The sequence below is a fragment of the Anomaloglossus baeobatrachus genome, chromosome 6 (genome assembly GCF_048569485.1).
Source record: "Anomaloglossus baeobatrachus isolate aAnoBae1 chromosome 6, aAnoBae1.hap1, whole genome shotgun sequence".
NCBI classification, from domain to species: Eukaryota; Metazoa; Chordata; class Amphibia; order Anura; family Aromobatidae; genus Anomaloglossus; species Anomaloglossus baeobatrachus.
The window spans coordinates 496,753,269-496,766,525 of record NC_134358.1 but is presented as its reverse complement, the minus strand read 5'-3'; the positions used below and the strand labels follow the sequence as shown (position 1 = coordinate 496,766,525).

At 44.4% G+C, this 13,257-nt stretch overlaps 1 protein-coding gene across 10 annotated transcripts in view; it reads left to right on the top strand.

Annotated features, from left to right (window-relative positions):
* KMT2C (lysine methyltransferase 2C) overlaps nt 1-13,257 on the top strand; it is a 440,610-nt gene that overhangs the window by 149,534 nt on the left and 277,819 nt on the right. For all 10 annotated transcript variants that reach the window (XM_075315430.1, XM_075315433.1, XM_075315425.1 and 7 more), the window contains 4 exons: nt 7,429-7,591; nt 8,785-8,956; nt 10,133-10,247; nt 12,773-12,945. In XM_075315430.1, the coding sequence (XP_075171545.1) occupies nt 7,429-7,591; nt 8,785-8,956; nt 10,133-10,247; nt 12,773-12,945 (623 nt within the window). The remainder of the gene's footprint in view (nt 1-7,428; nt 7,592-8,784; nt 8,957-10,132; nt 10,248-12,772; nt 12,946-13,257) is intronic.

Sequence of the window (13,257 nt, the reverse complement as noted above, 5' to 3'; positions counted from 1 at the left end):
TTCTCCCAAGGTGGTTTCTTCCTTTCATCTCAATCAGGATATCACTTTGCCATCTTTGTGTCCGCATCCAGTTCACCAATTTGAAAAAGGTTTACATCTGTTGGACCTGGTGAGAGCACTCAGGATTTACATTTCTCGCACGGCGCCTCTACGCCGTTCGGATGCGCTCTTTGTCCTAGTCGCTGGTCAGCATAAGGGATCGCAAGCTTCCAAATCCACCCTGGCGCGGTGGATCAAGGAACCAATTCTTCACACATACCGTTCTGCTGGGCTTCAGATTCCATCTGGACTGAAGGCCCATTCTACCAGAGCCGTTGGTGCGTCCTGGGCGTTGAGGCATCAGGCTACGGCTCAGCAAGTGTGCCAGGCGGCTACCTGGTCGAGTCTGCACACGTTTACCAAACACTATCAAGTGCATACCTACGCTTCGGCAGACGCCAGCCTAGGTAGACAGGTCCTTCAGGCGGCGGTGGCCCACCTGTAGGAAGAGGCTGTATGACAGCCCGTTCATGTGGTATCTTTTTACCCACCCAGGGACTGCTTTTGGACGTCCCACTGTCTGGGTCTCCCAATTAGGAGCGAAAAAGAAGAAGGGAATTTTGTTTACTTACCGTAAATTCCTTTTCTTCTAGCTCCAATTGGGAGACCCAGCACCCGCCCTATCTGTTTTTAGGGTTTCGTTTTTTCGGGTGCACATGTTGTTCACGTTGTTTCTTAAGTTCTCCGATCTAGTTATCGGATTGAATTTGTTTTTGAAACTGTTATTGGCTTTCCTCCTTCTTGCTTTGGTACTAAAACTGAGGAATCTGTACTCCTACGGGAGGGTGTATAGCCAGAAGGGGAGGGGCCTTACACTTTTAAGTGTAGTTCTTTGTGCGGCCTCCAGAGGCAGTAGCTATACACCCACTGTCTGGGTCTCCCAATTGGAGCTAGAAGAAAAGGAATTTACGGTAAGTAAACAAAATTCCCTTCTTTGTAAAATTTTGGCATCTGATCATCTTGGCGCCAACAAGATCTCTTCCAAAATGGATCCCGTAGAGAAGCAGTGCTGCGGTCAGGCAGAGCCCGTCTAGAAGTAGAATGAATACTTTTTCTCTTTACTTTTCCCATGCACGCCTTGTACAAAAAAAAACCAAAACGCTTATTAGCTTAACATGCAGAGGAAGCGAATGTGAAATTAAAAAGCAGATGGCAAAGAATTATTATGTCTCTCCTTAATACGGGCTGAGCAGATTATGCATAATTGTAAAAATGTCATCACACTTTGTAAACATGAAGGCGAAGTGAGTTTGCTGGGCTGCACATCTGTTTCGGGACATTGTTAAATGGTTAGAAAAATCAATGCTGATCTGAACGAAGCATATTAATCTGAGGGATCTAATTAACGTAACAGTTATGACTCCTGGTAGACACATGACTCATGCGTCATAAAAGGCCTGACAAGGATTTGGCAGGTGAAGCCGCGCCGGCGCTGGAGCCTTCGAGCTGTGAAGTTATTATTTTTTTTGTAATTTAGGTGCACTGACAGCTCTAAAGCGTCGGTGATGAGAACGCTGTCACTCCGTTACAATATTAATGCAGCAGAACTTTGTATACATTTACTTATGGCAACAATTTCTAAAACTTTAAGATCTCCTCTGCCAGTAATTATATTCCTGCTGTGTGTTTGGTGCAGGTTCACCACTGAAAAGCTGCTATAAAATGCTGCGCATCTGACTCTCCGCTCCGCCGGTCTTCAATTTTGGAGGAGAATAGCTCTCTATGTGCGTCTCTCCTCTTGACTAAGTTGTTGGTTAGGCTCTTAATACACGGACCCCGACTGATTAAAAACCTAGACATCTAACTAAGGCCCGTTTCACACATCCGGCATTTCACCGGATTTCCGGATCCATCACACTCCAGTACTGTGTAATGCAGTACAATGGCATCTTGGCAAGCTCTGGTCACAAGCTCCGGTCACATGACAGCATGTGACCGGAGCTTGCCGCGATGCCATTGTACAGTATTAACACTGTACTGGAGTGTGCCGGATCCGACAAGCTAGCGAAATGCCGGATGTGTAAAACGGCCCTAAGACGCCAACATTTTAAGGCCACTTTCACATTGCATTTTCACCTACATTCCCAGCGGGGCATCCATTCGAGCCCCCCTCCGTAGTACACTACGTTCGGTTGTCCGCCTGCAGAAAATGTATATGCCCGAAAGTGGCGCAAGACAGAACACACGCTGACTCAGTCTGCCCCATAATAGTCAATGGCCCCGTCGGTGTATGTCTCCGAAACATGTTTTCCGGGGGCCCTTATCAATGGGACAGGGCCCCGTAAATTATATATTTCTTTTTGACTTAGCACATTGAATTAGTACAGTTATTATCCCCCCCCTCCAACCCCACCTGACCGGCATTTGGAAGACTCATTGCAGTTATATTACAGAATCAAAAGAATAGGAAAAGTGACTCCCAACCCTGCAATTTTCAGCTTCTGAGTAGTGATGGGTGAATTTGCAGATACAAATCATCGGCGGGTCCAACCGCATTTAAGAAACAAAACAAAAAAATAAGAAACCCAGTTCTGACCTGGAATTCATCCCGGATATCAGGCCAGACACTGTTCCCCATATAAATCTAAGGAGACCCTATTCAGTCGCTTTAAAATGGTGGTAGACGGATAGGGGGATTGGAGAAAGTGATTTATACTTACCAGTCTCTGCATTTGTAACACTACTTCTGGGGCCTGTCATTATCCCTCATGCATATGCACTGCTTCCCCCGCCCACTGGTAGTCTCTGCGTCTCTGGTTGAAGTCAGACACACCCCTACCCTTTGTGACAGTATGTCTGACTGCTATCAATCAGAGTTGCTGTGTGTGTGTCTCTGTTGGTGTAATATAAATTAAAAAAAAATTGTCCCCCCCTTTCGTGATTCCCAGCGCACATAAAGCATACAGGTACATGTTGCAGCCCCAGTCGTGCTCTTATCTTGCCTGTGCATCGAAATAAGGGGAACCACATTAAAAAATTATTTAAAATCTGTCGTGCAGTCTCTACAATTTTGATACCCAACCACGATAAAGCGGACAGCAGCTGGGGGCTGGTATTCTCAGGCTGGGGAGACCCATGCTTATTGGGAACCACCCTAAGAATTGCAGCCTACAGCCGGCCATCTAATACATGCGACAATCCCGGAACTTTACCCGGCTCTTCCTGATTGCCCTGGTGCGGTAGCAATCGGGGTAATAAGGGGGTTAATAACATCCCGCAGCTGGCACTAAGCCCTAGATTAGTAATGGTAGGCTTCTTAGACCCCCCCATTACTAATCTGTAATTGAAAAGAAGTAAACACAAACACCGAAAAATCCTTTATTTGAAATAAAATACAACAAAACCCATCCACACCTGGGGGCTGCAGCCTGTAGCTGTGGGCTTTATCTGTGCTGGGTAACAATATCAGGGACCCTACGCCAATGTTTTTATTTATTTTTACACCATAGCTACGCAGACAGCGTAAATGATTGAAAGCAGAAAAAAACTAATTCATCACACTCTCCAATTGGTAATGCTGAAAATCGGGGATTTGGAGAGTGCGGGGAATTTATTTTTTCTGATACTAAGGGACGCTATCCTGTTTCACCTGCACCTCCGATTACTACACTGAGTGCAAACCAGTATCTGCGTTTCTCCTGTGATTGAAAGCAGTGACACGCTGTCACACAGGGTGGGGGCGCGTCTGACTGCAACCAATCAGACGCAGGTACTGCTGGTGGTCGGGGGAAGCCATGCATATGTATGAGAGGCCCTGGAAGTGCTATACAGCTTCACAAGACAATCTGTCATTATAACGTGCCTGCTTCCTCCCCCCCCCGCCCTTTTTTTTTTTTATTCTCTTTAACCCCTTCACGACCTTGGATGGATCTATCCGTCAAGGATCGTGTCCCGTTAAGTCCCGCCCCCTGCCGCGGGCATTCGGCGGCGGTCGGCACACATATCAGCTGTTTTCAACAACTGACATGTGTGCCTGCTAGCCGCGGGTGGAATCGCTAGTAAAAAAAAAAAAGTTTAAAAAAAACAAAACAAAAACTAAAAGTTCAAATCACCCCCCTTCCCCCCATTGAAAATTAAAGGGTTAAAAAATAAATAAATATACACATATTTGGTATCGCCGCGTTCAGAAATGCCCGATCTATCAAAATATAAAATCAATTAATCTGATTGGAATTTTTTTGCCACTACACCGTTTACCAAACGCCAAAATTACGTTTTTTTGGTCGCCACAAGTTTTACGCAAAATGCTATAACAGGCGATCAAAACGTAGCATCTGCGCAAAAATGGTACCATTATAAACGTCAGCTCGAGACACAAAAAATAAGCCATCACTGAGCCATAGATCCCAAAAAATAAGCTATTACTGATCCATAGATCCCAAAAAATAAGAACGCTACGTGTTTCGGAAAAATGGCGCAAAACGTGCGCCACTTTTATTGGACAAACTTGTGAATTTTTTTAACCCCTTAGATACAAGTAAACCTATACATGGTTGGTGTCTACAAACTCGCACCGACCTCAGGCATCATACCCACACATCAGTTTTACCATATAGTGAACACTGTGAATAAAACATCCCAAAAACTATTGTGCCATCACACTTTTTTTGCAGTTTTTCCACACTTGGAATTTTTTTTTTGCTGTTTTCTAGTACAATATATGGTAAAACCTATGGTTTCATTTAAAAGTACAACTCGTCCCGCAAAAAACAAGCCCTCATATGGCAAGATTGACGGAATAATAAAAAAGTTACGGCTTTCGGAAGAAAAGGAGCAAAAAACAAAAACGGAAAGTGCCCGGGGGCTGAAGGGGTTAAATGACTCGAGTCCTGGACCCGGATTGTTACCTAAAGTTCCCTGAGAACTCCTCCAGGGTCGGTACTCTGGTGCTTTTGAACCCGCGCAGATCTGGACTTTTACAGTCACGGTCTGTTCATCACTACTTCTGAGTATAAAGGGTTAGTCCTGTTCCATTCACATCCACATTGAGAGGTCAGAGGAAAAACTGTCTGAAGAGGGCTTCATAAGGGAAATTATCGTTACCACTGTCACCTGCAGTCCAATTCATGGAATTTTGCAGTTATGTTTTCGCCCTTGCGACTTTTTGGGACATCTGGAAGAATGATTGTCCATAGAAGCAAAGTTGAGGGCTCCCATGACTGCTGTGTGGTGCCAACAGTAAAGTATCCTGACATCTTTCATGTGTAGGTTACGTTTCATCCATGGTATCGGGCTCATAATTTTGCCTATGAACAATGCATGAATACAGAATGTGAGCTAAACATCCTTCAAGAGCAACTTCTCCCAACAATCCAGGAGCAATGTGGAGATGAACAATGTCACAAGGCGGAAGTCATAACGAAGTGACCTGGTGAACAAAACATTGAGATTTCGGGTCCTTGGCCAGGAGACTCCCTAGTTACAAACTGATTCAAAACCTGTGGTTATTCCTCAAAAAGCGGCTGAGCAAAGAAAGACAGAAATTGTGATAAACCTCCAGCCCTGATTTAACAAGAATAGGTTGTCATCAGTCAGAACAATGCCAAGAAGCTGATATCCAGCATGCCAGGGCGATGTGCAGGCCTTGCAAAATAAGGGTCGACTGTGTAAATATTGGGTCTTTGCATAAACTTGATGTATTTTGTCAAAAGTTTGAAATCCTTATAATTGTACTTCAGTAACCATAGGCACATCTGACGAAAACACAAAAAGACACTGAAGCAGCAAACTTTGCAGAAATCTAAAATTGTCTCCGTAACAACTTTTGGCCACTACTGTACACTGTCACCAGCAGGTGGCACCGCACCATTGAAGGAAATGTCTTTACTATAAACTTAGTATTCTATGACCCGTGTGTGTGTGTGTGTGTGTGTGTGTGTGTGTGTGTGTGTGTGTATAGATAGATAGATACCGTATTTTTCGGACCATAAGACGCACTTTTTTTTCTCCAAATGTTGGGGGAAAGTGGGGGGGTGCGTCTTATGGTCTGAATATTGGGCCGGGAATGAGGGTGGTGTGGTGGCATGGGTCATCGGGGGCACGAGCAGGCTGCAGCAGCGCATGCCGTGACCACGTGGACACGCTCATTTAATATGCACGCCAATCATCCCGCCCATCATCTCTCAGTCCTGAAGCAGGAGTAGACAGGTGGGCGGGAGGATGGGCGAGGGATAAACAGCCGGCCTGCATGGTCACCCCTGGCAACTACAGCCTGGAGTGATCATGTGCGGCTGTATTCACTGCCCCCGTGCATCATCATCAGCGCGAGCTGCAGTGAATCAGTATATTGACCTGTCACCGTTCCCCTGCAGCACTGCGATCTCCTCCTGGCTGCCGGCGGCCGCTGAGTGGACCCGTCCCCGTTCTCCTGCAGCATTGCGTTGTCCTCCCGTCTGTGTCAGCAGCAGCGCCGCTGAGTGGAGCCGTCCCCGTTCTCCTGCAGCATTGCGATGTCCTCCTGTGCCAGCGGCGGCCGCTGAGACTTGCGGTGCACACAGCGATGACGTAATCGCTGTGCGCACGTGTCCACACGCAGCCGCCGCTGGCACAGGAGGACATCGCAATGCTGCAGGAGAACGGGGACGGCTCCACTCAGCGGCGCTGCCGCTGACACAGGTGGGAGGAGGAGCGATGCTGCAGGGAGTGAGGTAAGGTGAGTATGAACGTTTATTTTTTTTTCATGTGCCACAGGATGCGGGCCGTATACCAGGATTAGGGGTATAATATGAGCAGGATGGGGGTATAATATGAGCAGGATGGGGGTATGTTATGAGCAGGATGGGGGTATGTTATGAGCAGGATGTGAGTATATGAGCAGGATGGGGGTATATAGCAGGATGGGGCCATATGCCAGGATGGGTTACCGTATATAGCAGGATGGGGCCATATAGCAGGATGAGGGACATATACTGTACATACAAGGCAGGAGGATCATTACCAGACTGCGGTACCTTAGTAGAGAATTTGGAGACATTACCCCCATAACAGTGTCAGCAGCAGATCCTCGCCCCATAACAGTGTGTCCTGACTCCCATTTTTTGCTTAAAATTTTATTTTCCTATTCTCTTGCTCTAAAACCAGGGTGCGTCTTATGGTCTGGTGCGTCTTATAGTCCGAAAAATGTTGTGTATATGTGTGTGTGTGTGTGTATATATGTATATATATATATATATATTTTTTCATTATAAAGTAAATATTATAGGTGTGTGTGTGTATACAGTATGTATGTAATAATACGGATACACATTCAATCCCTATAAGGAAAGACCAAACTGAATTGTTACTATACACATTGGCTAAAGACAAAAGTTCTTTGTAGAAATTATCCATAAATTGTATAGTCTCCTGCCAGGTGTACATTTTTTTACCAGTATGTTTTCTTTCTTTTAGCGCTGTGCATACTGTAAGCACCTTGGAGCTACTATCAAATGCTGTGAAGAGGCATGTTCACAGACATACCATTTCCCCTGCGCTGCTGGATCTGGCGCCTTTCAGGATCTTGCCTGCTTTTCTCTTCTTTGCCCCGAGCACATCGATCAGGCTCTCGAACGTTGTAAGTAAGGCTTTTCCTCAGGTTTGCAGTGTTATGAAGTTTGCTCACTATCAGAAACAGTCTATCCCCACACCCACAATCTTTATAGTAGCAATCACTCGGATGATCTTTTCCCACGAGCAAAGTTAAAATTTAAAGTGCGTTTTAATCTATGTATTTTGAAATAATAATAATTTCCGCAATTGGATGTGTTTTAAAAAAAAATAAAAAAAACAAAACAATTTGTGTGCTGAGATCTTATATATGTGTCCCTGCTATGTACTGTGTAATGGCAGTGTGTGACCGTACAGAGGCATGGGCCGGGGAAGAAGTAAAAAAAAAATATACAAACATAACAGCATGGGATCATAACTGATTCTTATTGTGATTTAAAACATTTCCCTGGTTTTACAAAAAAAATGTTTTACCTCACAGAATTATTTGTGATCCTGTGCTGTAATGTCTATATACTTATTCTTTTTTTTTTTTTTTTTTTTTTTTTTGCACTCTCCTCTGTCCAGCAGATGTGGTATGATCAGACCATGTTCCTGTACAGTCAGATACAGCCATTACACAGTACATGGCAGGAGCACATTCATGAGATCTCAGCACAGGAACAGTTTTTTTTTTTGTTTTTTTTTCCAACACATCCAATTGTGTAACTTATTATTATTCCAATATCTATGTTGATGGGGGAAACACTCTTTAAGCTCTTGCCCAGTACTAGGATATTAATGGGATCGGTCATCAGTATCAGATGGGTGGGGAGCAGCACCCGCACCCCTACAGATCAGCTGTGTGCACCTGCCATGACAGATGACTGTACAAAGTGTACAGAGCTAGGACACCAGCGCTTCCTTCGTACAGTGTGTAGCAGCTGTTTGACTGTTGCCGCTCATCCCTTATTGTAGTAAATGGTGCTGAACTTTAGTACCTGAGAGCAGTCATTACACAGTGTGTGGGGCTGTGGTGTCCTGGATCTGTACTGTATGTATAGCTAATTGCAGCAGGGCGTGGGGGTGAGCGTCTGATGCTGAACTGATATTCTGTATACTAAGGATAGCTCATCAATATCTCAGTACTGCACAGCCCCTTTAATTGCTGAGACTCGAGAACACAATCCAGTCTTCCCAAGTGTTCTGGAATTGCCTGTAACTTTCTGTTTCCCCTGTGTTGTGTGAATACAACTACAGTGTTATGTTTTATTCTTTCAGATACGGATTATGCCAACTGTGCACTGTGTGACAGCTCCGGAGATCTGTTGGACCAGCTCTTTTGCACAACTTGTGGTCAGCATTGCCATGGCATGTGTCTGGACATAGCAGTGACCCCTTTGAAGCGTGCTGGTTGGCAGTGCCCAGATTGCAAAGTCTGTCAGAATTGCAAGTAAGTTGCCGAATAGCTGAGTAAGATGGATATATAGTGTGTGGGAATCTACTCTTTGGTTATAGGGAATGGGACACTAAGTTCATGCTTCCCCCATCTGAGGACAGCATAACATGTGGACAGACCCAGTTTCCAGCAGTGTCACTGACTGAGCTGCTTGCTGTAGTTTTCATGACACTGCTGTTTGGTTCTGTTTTGCGAGTCCTCGCATTAATAAGCTCCTCATCTCCACATGTGCCATTGATTGAGCTCTATTGCAATTTGATGCAGAGTGCGGCGTATGGTTTGAGCATTGACAGGCTGAGCCCCAACCCCTGTAATTTCTGCAGCACTCATACGTCTGTTTTGAAAAGACCGTCTCTGGATATGACGCTGAGCACGTGCGCTCAAATTCTTTGGTCCACCATCCCGAGGCCAGTTCTGAGTGCAACCTGCCTTGTTAAACCGCTGTATGGACTTTGTGCTGCTTATGGCCCAGGCCAGGGTTCCCCAACCCTAGCACTCAGGAGCCACCAACAGGGCATGTTTTCAAGATTTGCTTAGCATAGTTATAGCAGGTGCTTACATTAACATGCACTGTTGGCACGTCTGAAGGACTGGGATTGGGAAGCACTGGCCTAGACCATCTTTATGTAAAGAAACAATTTGTTTCTCAGATCCTCAGAGAACTCTCTGCCATGAGGAGCCATGTTTAACTTCCAGTGACCAGTATGAGAGAGTGTGCGTGTGATAACACCAAATTTACCACATCTGCTCTCCACTCACACCTGAGACCTTGTAACATTGAGTCACATGACACCGGGGAGGGAGAATGGCTAATCGGTCATTGTCACTTAGGGGTGTACTCACTTTTTTGCTAGCATTTTAGACATTAATGACTGTATGATGAGTTATTTAGAAAGCACCAAATTTACACCGTTATACAAGCTGCACACTGACTACATTACATTGTATCAAAGTGTCATATCTTCAGTATTATCCGTTGTAAATAAAATATTTACAAAAGTGTGAGGGGTGTACTCACTTTTGTGGTCTACTGTATGCCACTTAAAGCGCTAAAACACAAATCCCTTTTGATCTTTTTTTTTTTTTTTCCTTTCTTTTAAATGTTCTATTTTTTTATGCGATTATTTTCTTTGTCGGCTAAGCGTGGTTTTTCCTTGGATCGTTCTACAGACAATCTGGAGATGACACCAAGATGCTTGTCTGCGATACGTGTGACAAAGGTTATCATACATTTTGTCTGCAGCCGGTTATGGACTCTGTACCAACAAATGGCTGGAAGTGTAAAGTAAGTCTTCCCTGTACAAACGTGTCTATTAGAGGATCTCTCTGTGATCATACACTATATTGTTTCACCAATCATTATACAGTGGAACCTTGGATTAAGAGTAACTTGGTTTGAGAGCGTTTTGCAAGACAAGCAAAGCTTTTTAAAAATTTGTAACTTGATTTAATAGCAATGATTTGCAATAAGAGCAAATTCCCACCGAGCATGCTTCCGGTTCCATCCGTTCACCGGGCTCTGACCCGCTCTGGAGGGAACTTTCTGTACATATGTACTGTTTACTGTATACCATTATACAGTACAGTATATACTATATAGCATTTCTATCAATTTGCATCTGTGGATACAGTATTGTACTTTCTGCTAACCAGTGCAGCACATTGCTTGTACTGTACCTCTTACACACCAATAATTCTATTATAAGCTAATGTGCAGTTTAATTTGTTTTACATGTTTTTACTGTGCTGTACTTTGTATTAGTGTACTGTAATAATTGTGTATATGAACACAGAACATTATTTTGTATTACTGTAATAAGTTGTATAAATACAGTAAATATTTTTGGTTTGTGGAACGAATTGTCTGCTTTTCAGTTATTTCCTATGGGAAAATTTGCTTTCATATAATAGTAACTTGGTTTAAGAGCATAGTCCCGGAACCAATTATGCTCGTAATCCAAGGTTCCACTGTATATTTATAGAAATGTGATTAAACAAGCGCTATTGTACCCACTGAATCAATTACCAAACGCCTGTTCAGGAAGCCATCCCGTGATTGCAGTCATTAAAGGAGTTGCGGCTGCGCTTCTTTAGTGCTTCGCGTTCAGTCAGATTGTGCTATAATTGTCATATGTTGGGTACTCCTGAGCCCCACCACACAGATACGCGTTAGGCCACTTTCACACTTCCGTCTTTTTCCATCAGTCACACTCCGTTGCCTTGAGAATATACACTATCCTGCAAAATATTTTGCAGGATTCAGTTTTTTCCCCATAGGCTTGTATTAACGACGGATTGCGACTGATGGCCCTGTGTTGCATCCGCCGCACGACGGAGCAGTGGTGGAATGACTGACTGTCCGGCGGAAGGAACTGACAATGTAACGTTTTTTGGAGCGTGAAAAAAAACACGCTGAACAGGATTCCATTGCAATCAGTCAAGAGGTATAATGGTTGTCTATGGTGCAGGATTCCGCCGTAATCCGTCACACGACAGAATCCAGTGCTGGATTTTGTCATGTTCTACTGAGCATGCCCAGCATATCTGGCACCTCCCGTTGGGCTGTTCCAAAAACAAACGGATCACGATGGATCCATCGTAAAAATGACGCACAATGGACATAACGGACGGGATGGATCAGTTTTTTTCACAGGATTCCAGTGAATGGAATCCTGTGAAATAACACATCTGTTGCGTCCGTTGACAGCTAAAAAACGATAAATCCGTCGATCAGTCGCAACGACGGACCTGGTGGATTTGAAACGACTGAAGTGTGAAAGCCTTAGGCTAGTTTCACACTTGCGTTGAACGGCATCCGTTGCATTGCGTTGTGTGACGGATGCAACGCATGCGTTGCATATAATGGGACAACGGATGCAACGGATCGTACAAAACAACGGAAAGCATTTTTTTTTTTTTTTTTAAATTTTCTTTTATTACAGTTTACCGGCAGCAGACTATTGTGAACAATCAGCTGAGAGCTCTCGCATGCCCGGGGCCGGGCGCTCAGCTGAGAGCTCTCGCATGCCGGCGGCCGGGCGCTCAGCTGGGAGCTCTCGCATGCCGGCGGCCGGGCGCTCAGCTGAGAGCTCTCGCATGCCGGCGGCCGGGCGCTCAGCTGAGAGCTCTCGCATGCCGGCGGCCGGGCGCTCAGCTGAGAGCTCTCGCATGCCGGCGGCCGGGCGCTCAGCTGAGAGCTCTCGCATGCCGGCGGCCGGGCGCTCAGCTGAGAGCTCTCGCATGCCGGCGGCCGGGCGCTCAGCTGAACGTTCGGCGGCCGAGAGACAAAATAAAGTTTCTGTGATTTTATAAAAAAAAAAAAGATGAGCATACGCAGTGAAAAATAGGGTATTCCGCCGCTCAAAAAACGTTACATGCTGCGTTCCTTCCAGTGGACGCAACGCAGTGTCAGCCAGCGGAAGCAACGCAGGTACTTTTGGCACAATCTGTCATCCATACAAGTCTATGGGAAACAGCGGAATCCATTAACTGATTCCGCTGTTTTCCAAAAGGGCGGATTGTGACGGAAGGAAATTAACGCAAGTGTGAAAGTACCCTTACTCACATTGTCTTTATGGATTGCCCTGAAAACTTACCCTTACATTTTATTATGGAACATATAATTTATGGCCTCTTCAGGTTTATTTCCAGTTTTAAATAACTTTTTGAGATTTATTATTTATTATTATTATTATTATTATTATTATTATTATTATTATTATTATTATTATTATTATTATTATTATTATTATTATTATTTAAAATTATTATTTATTATTAAACATTATTATTTCTTTTTTCTTTATACAGAACTGCCGTATATGTGCAGAATGTGGGGCTCGGACCAGTCCTCAGTGGTATCTGAACTGTTTGATATGTGATAACTGTTTTCAGCAGCAGACCAGCCTGCCCTGCCCGATTTGTGATCATCCGCTTCAGGCAGACGTGCACAAAGATCTTTTGCATTGTCAGATGTGCAAAAGGTAATGTATGAGGAAATGCTGTTAAATGCCCTGACCACATTGTTATTCCCCACTCCCATCAGTCCTGAGGATTCCGCTCCATGTTCTCACACGAAGTCCTCATTCAGATATCTGTATGTTTTGGCAGATGACCATTTTTCATCAGGTTACTGAATCTGATCCTGACATCTGTTTTTCTCAAAAAAAAAATTTCCAAGCTTCTGCAAATTAAACAGTAAATGAAAAAGGAAAATAGAAGACCAAGTGGCACTCACCATCACTAAAACAAATGCTTTGTTTGATACACGTTAAGAGTCAAGGCAGACTAGACCA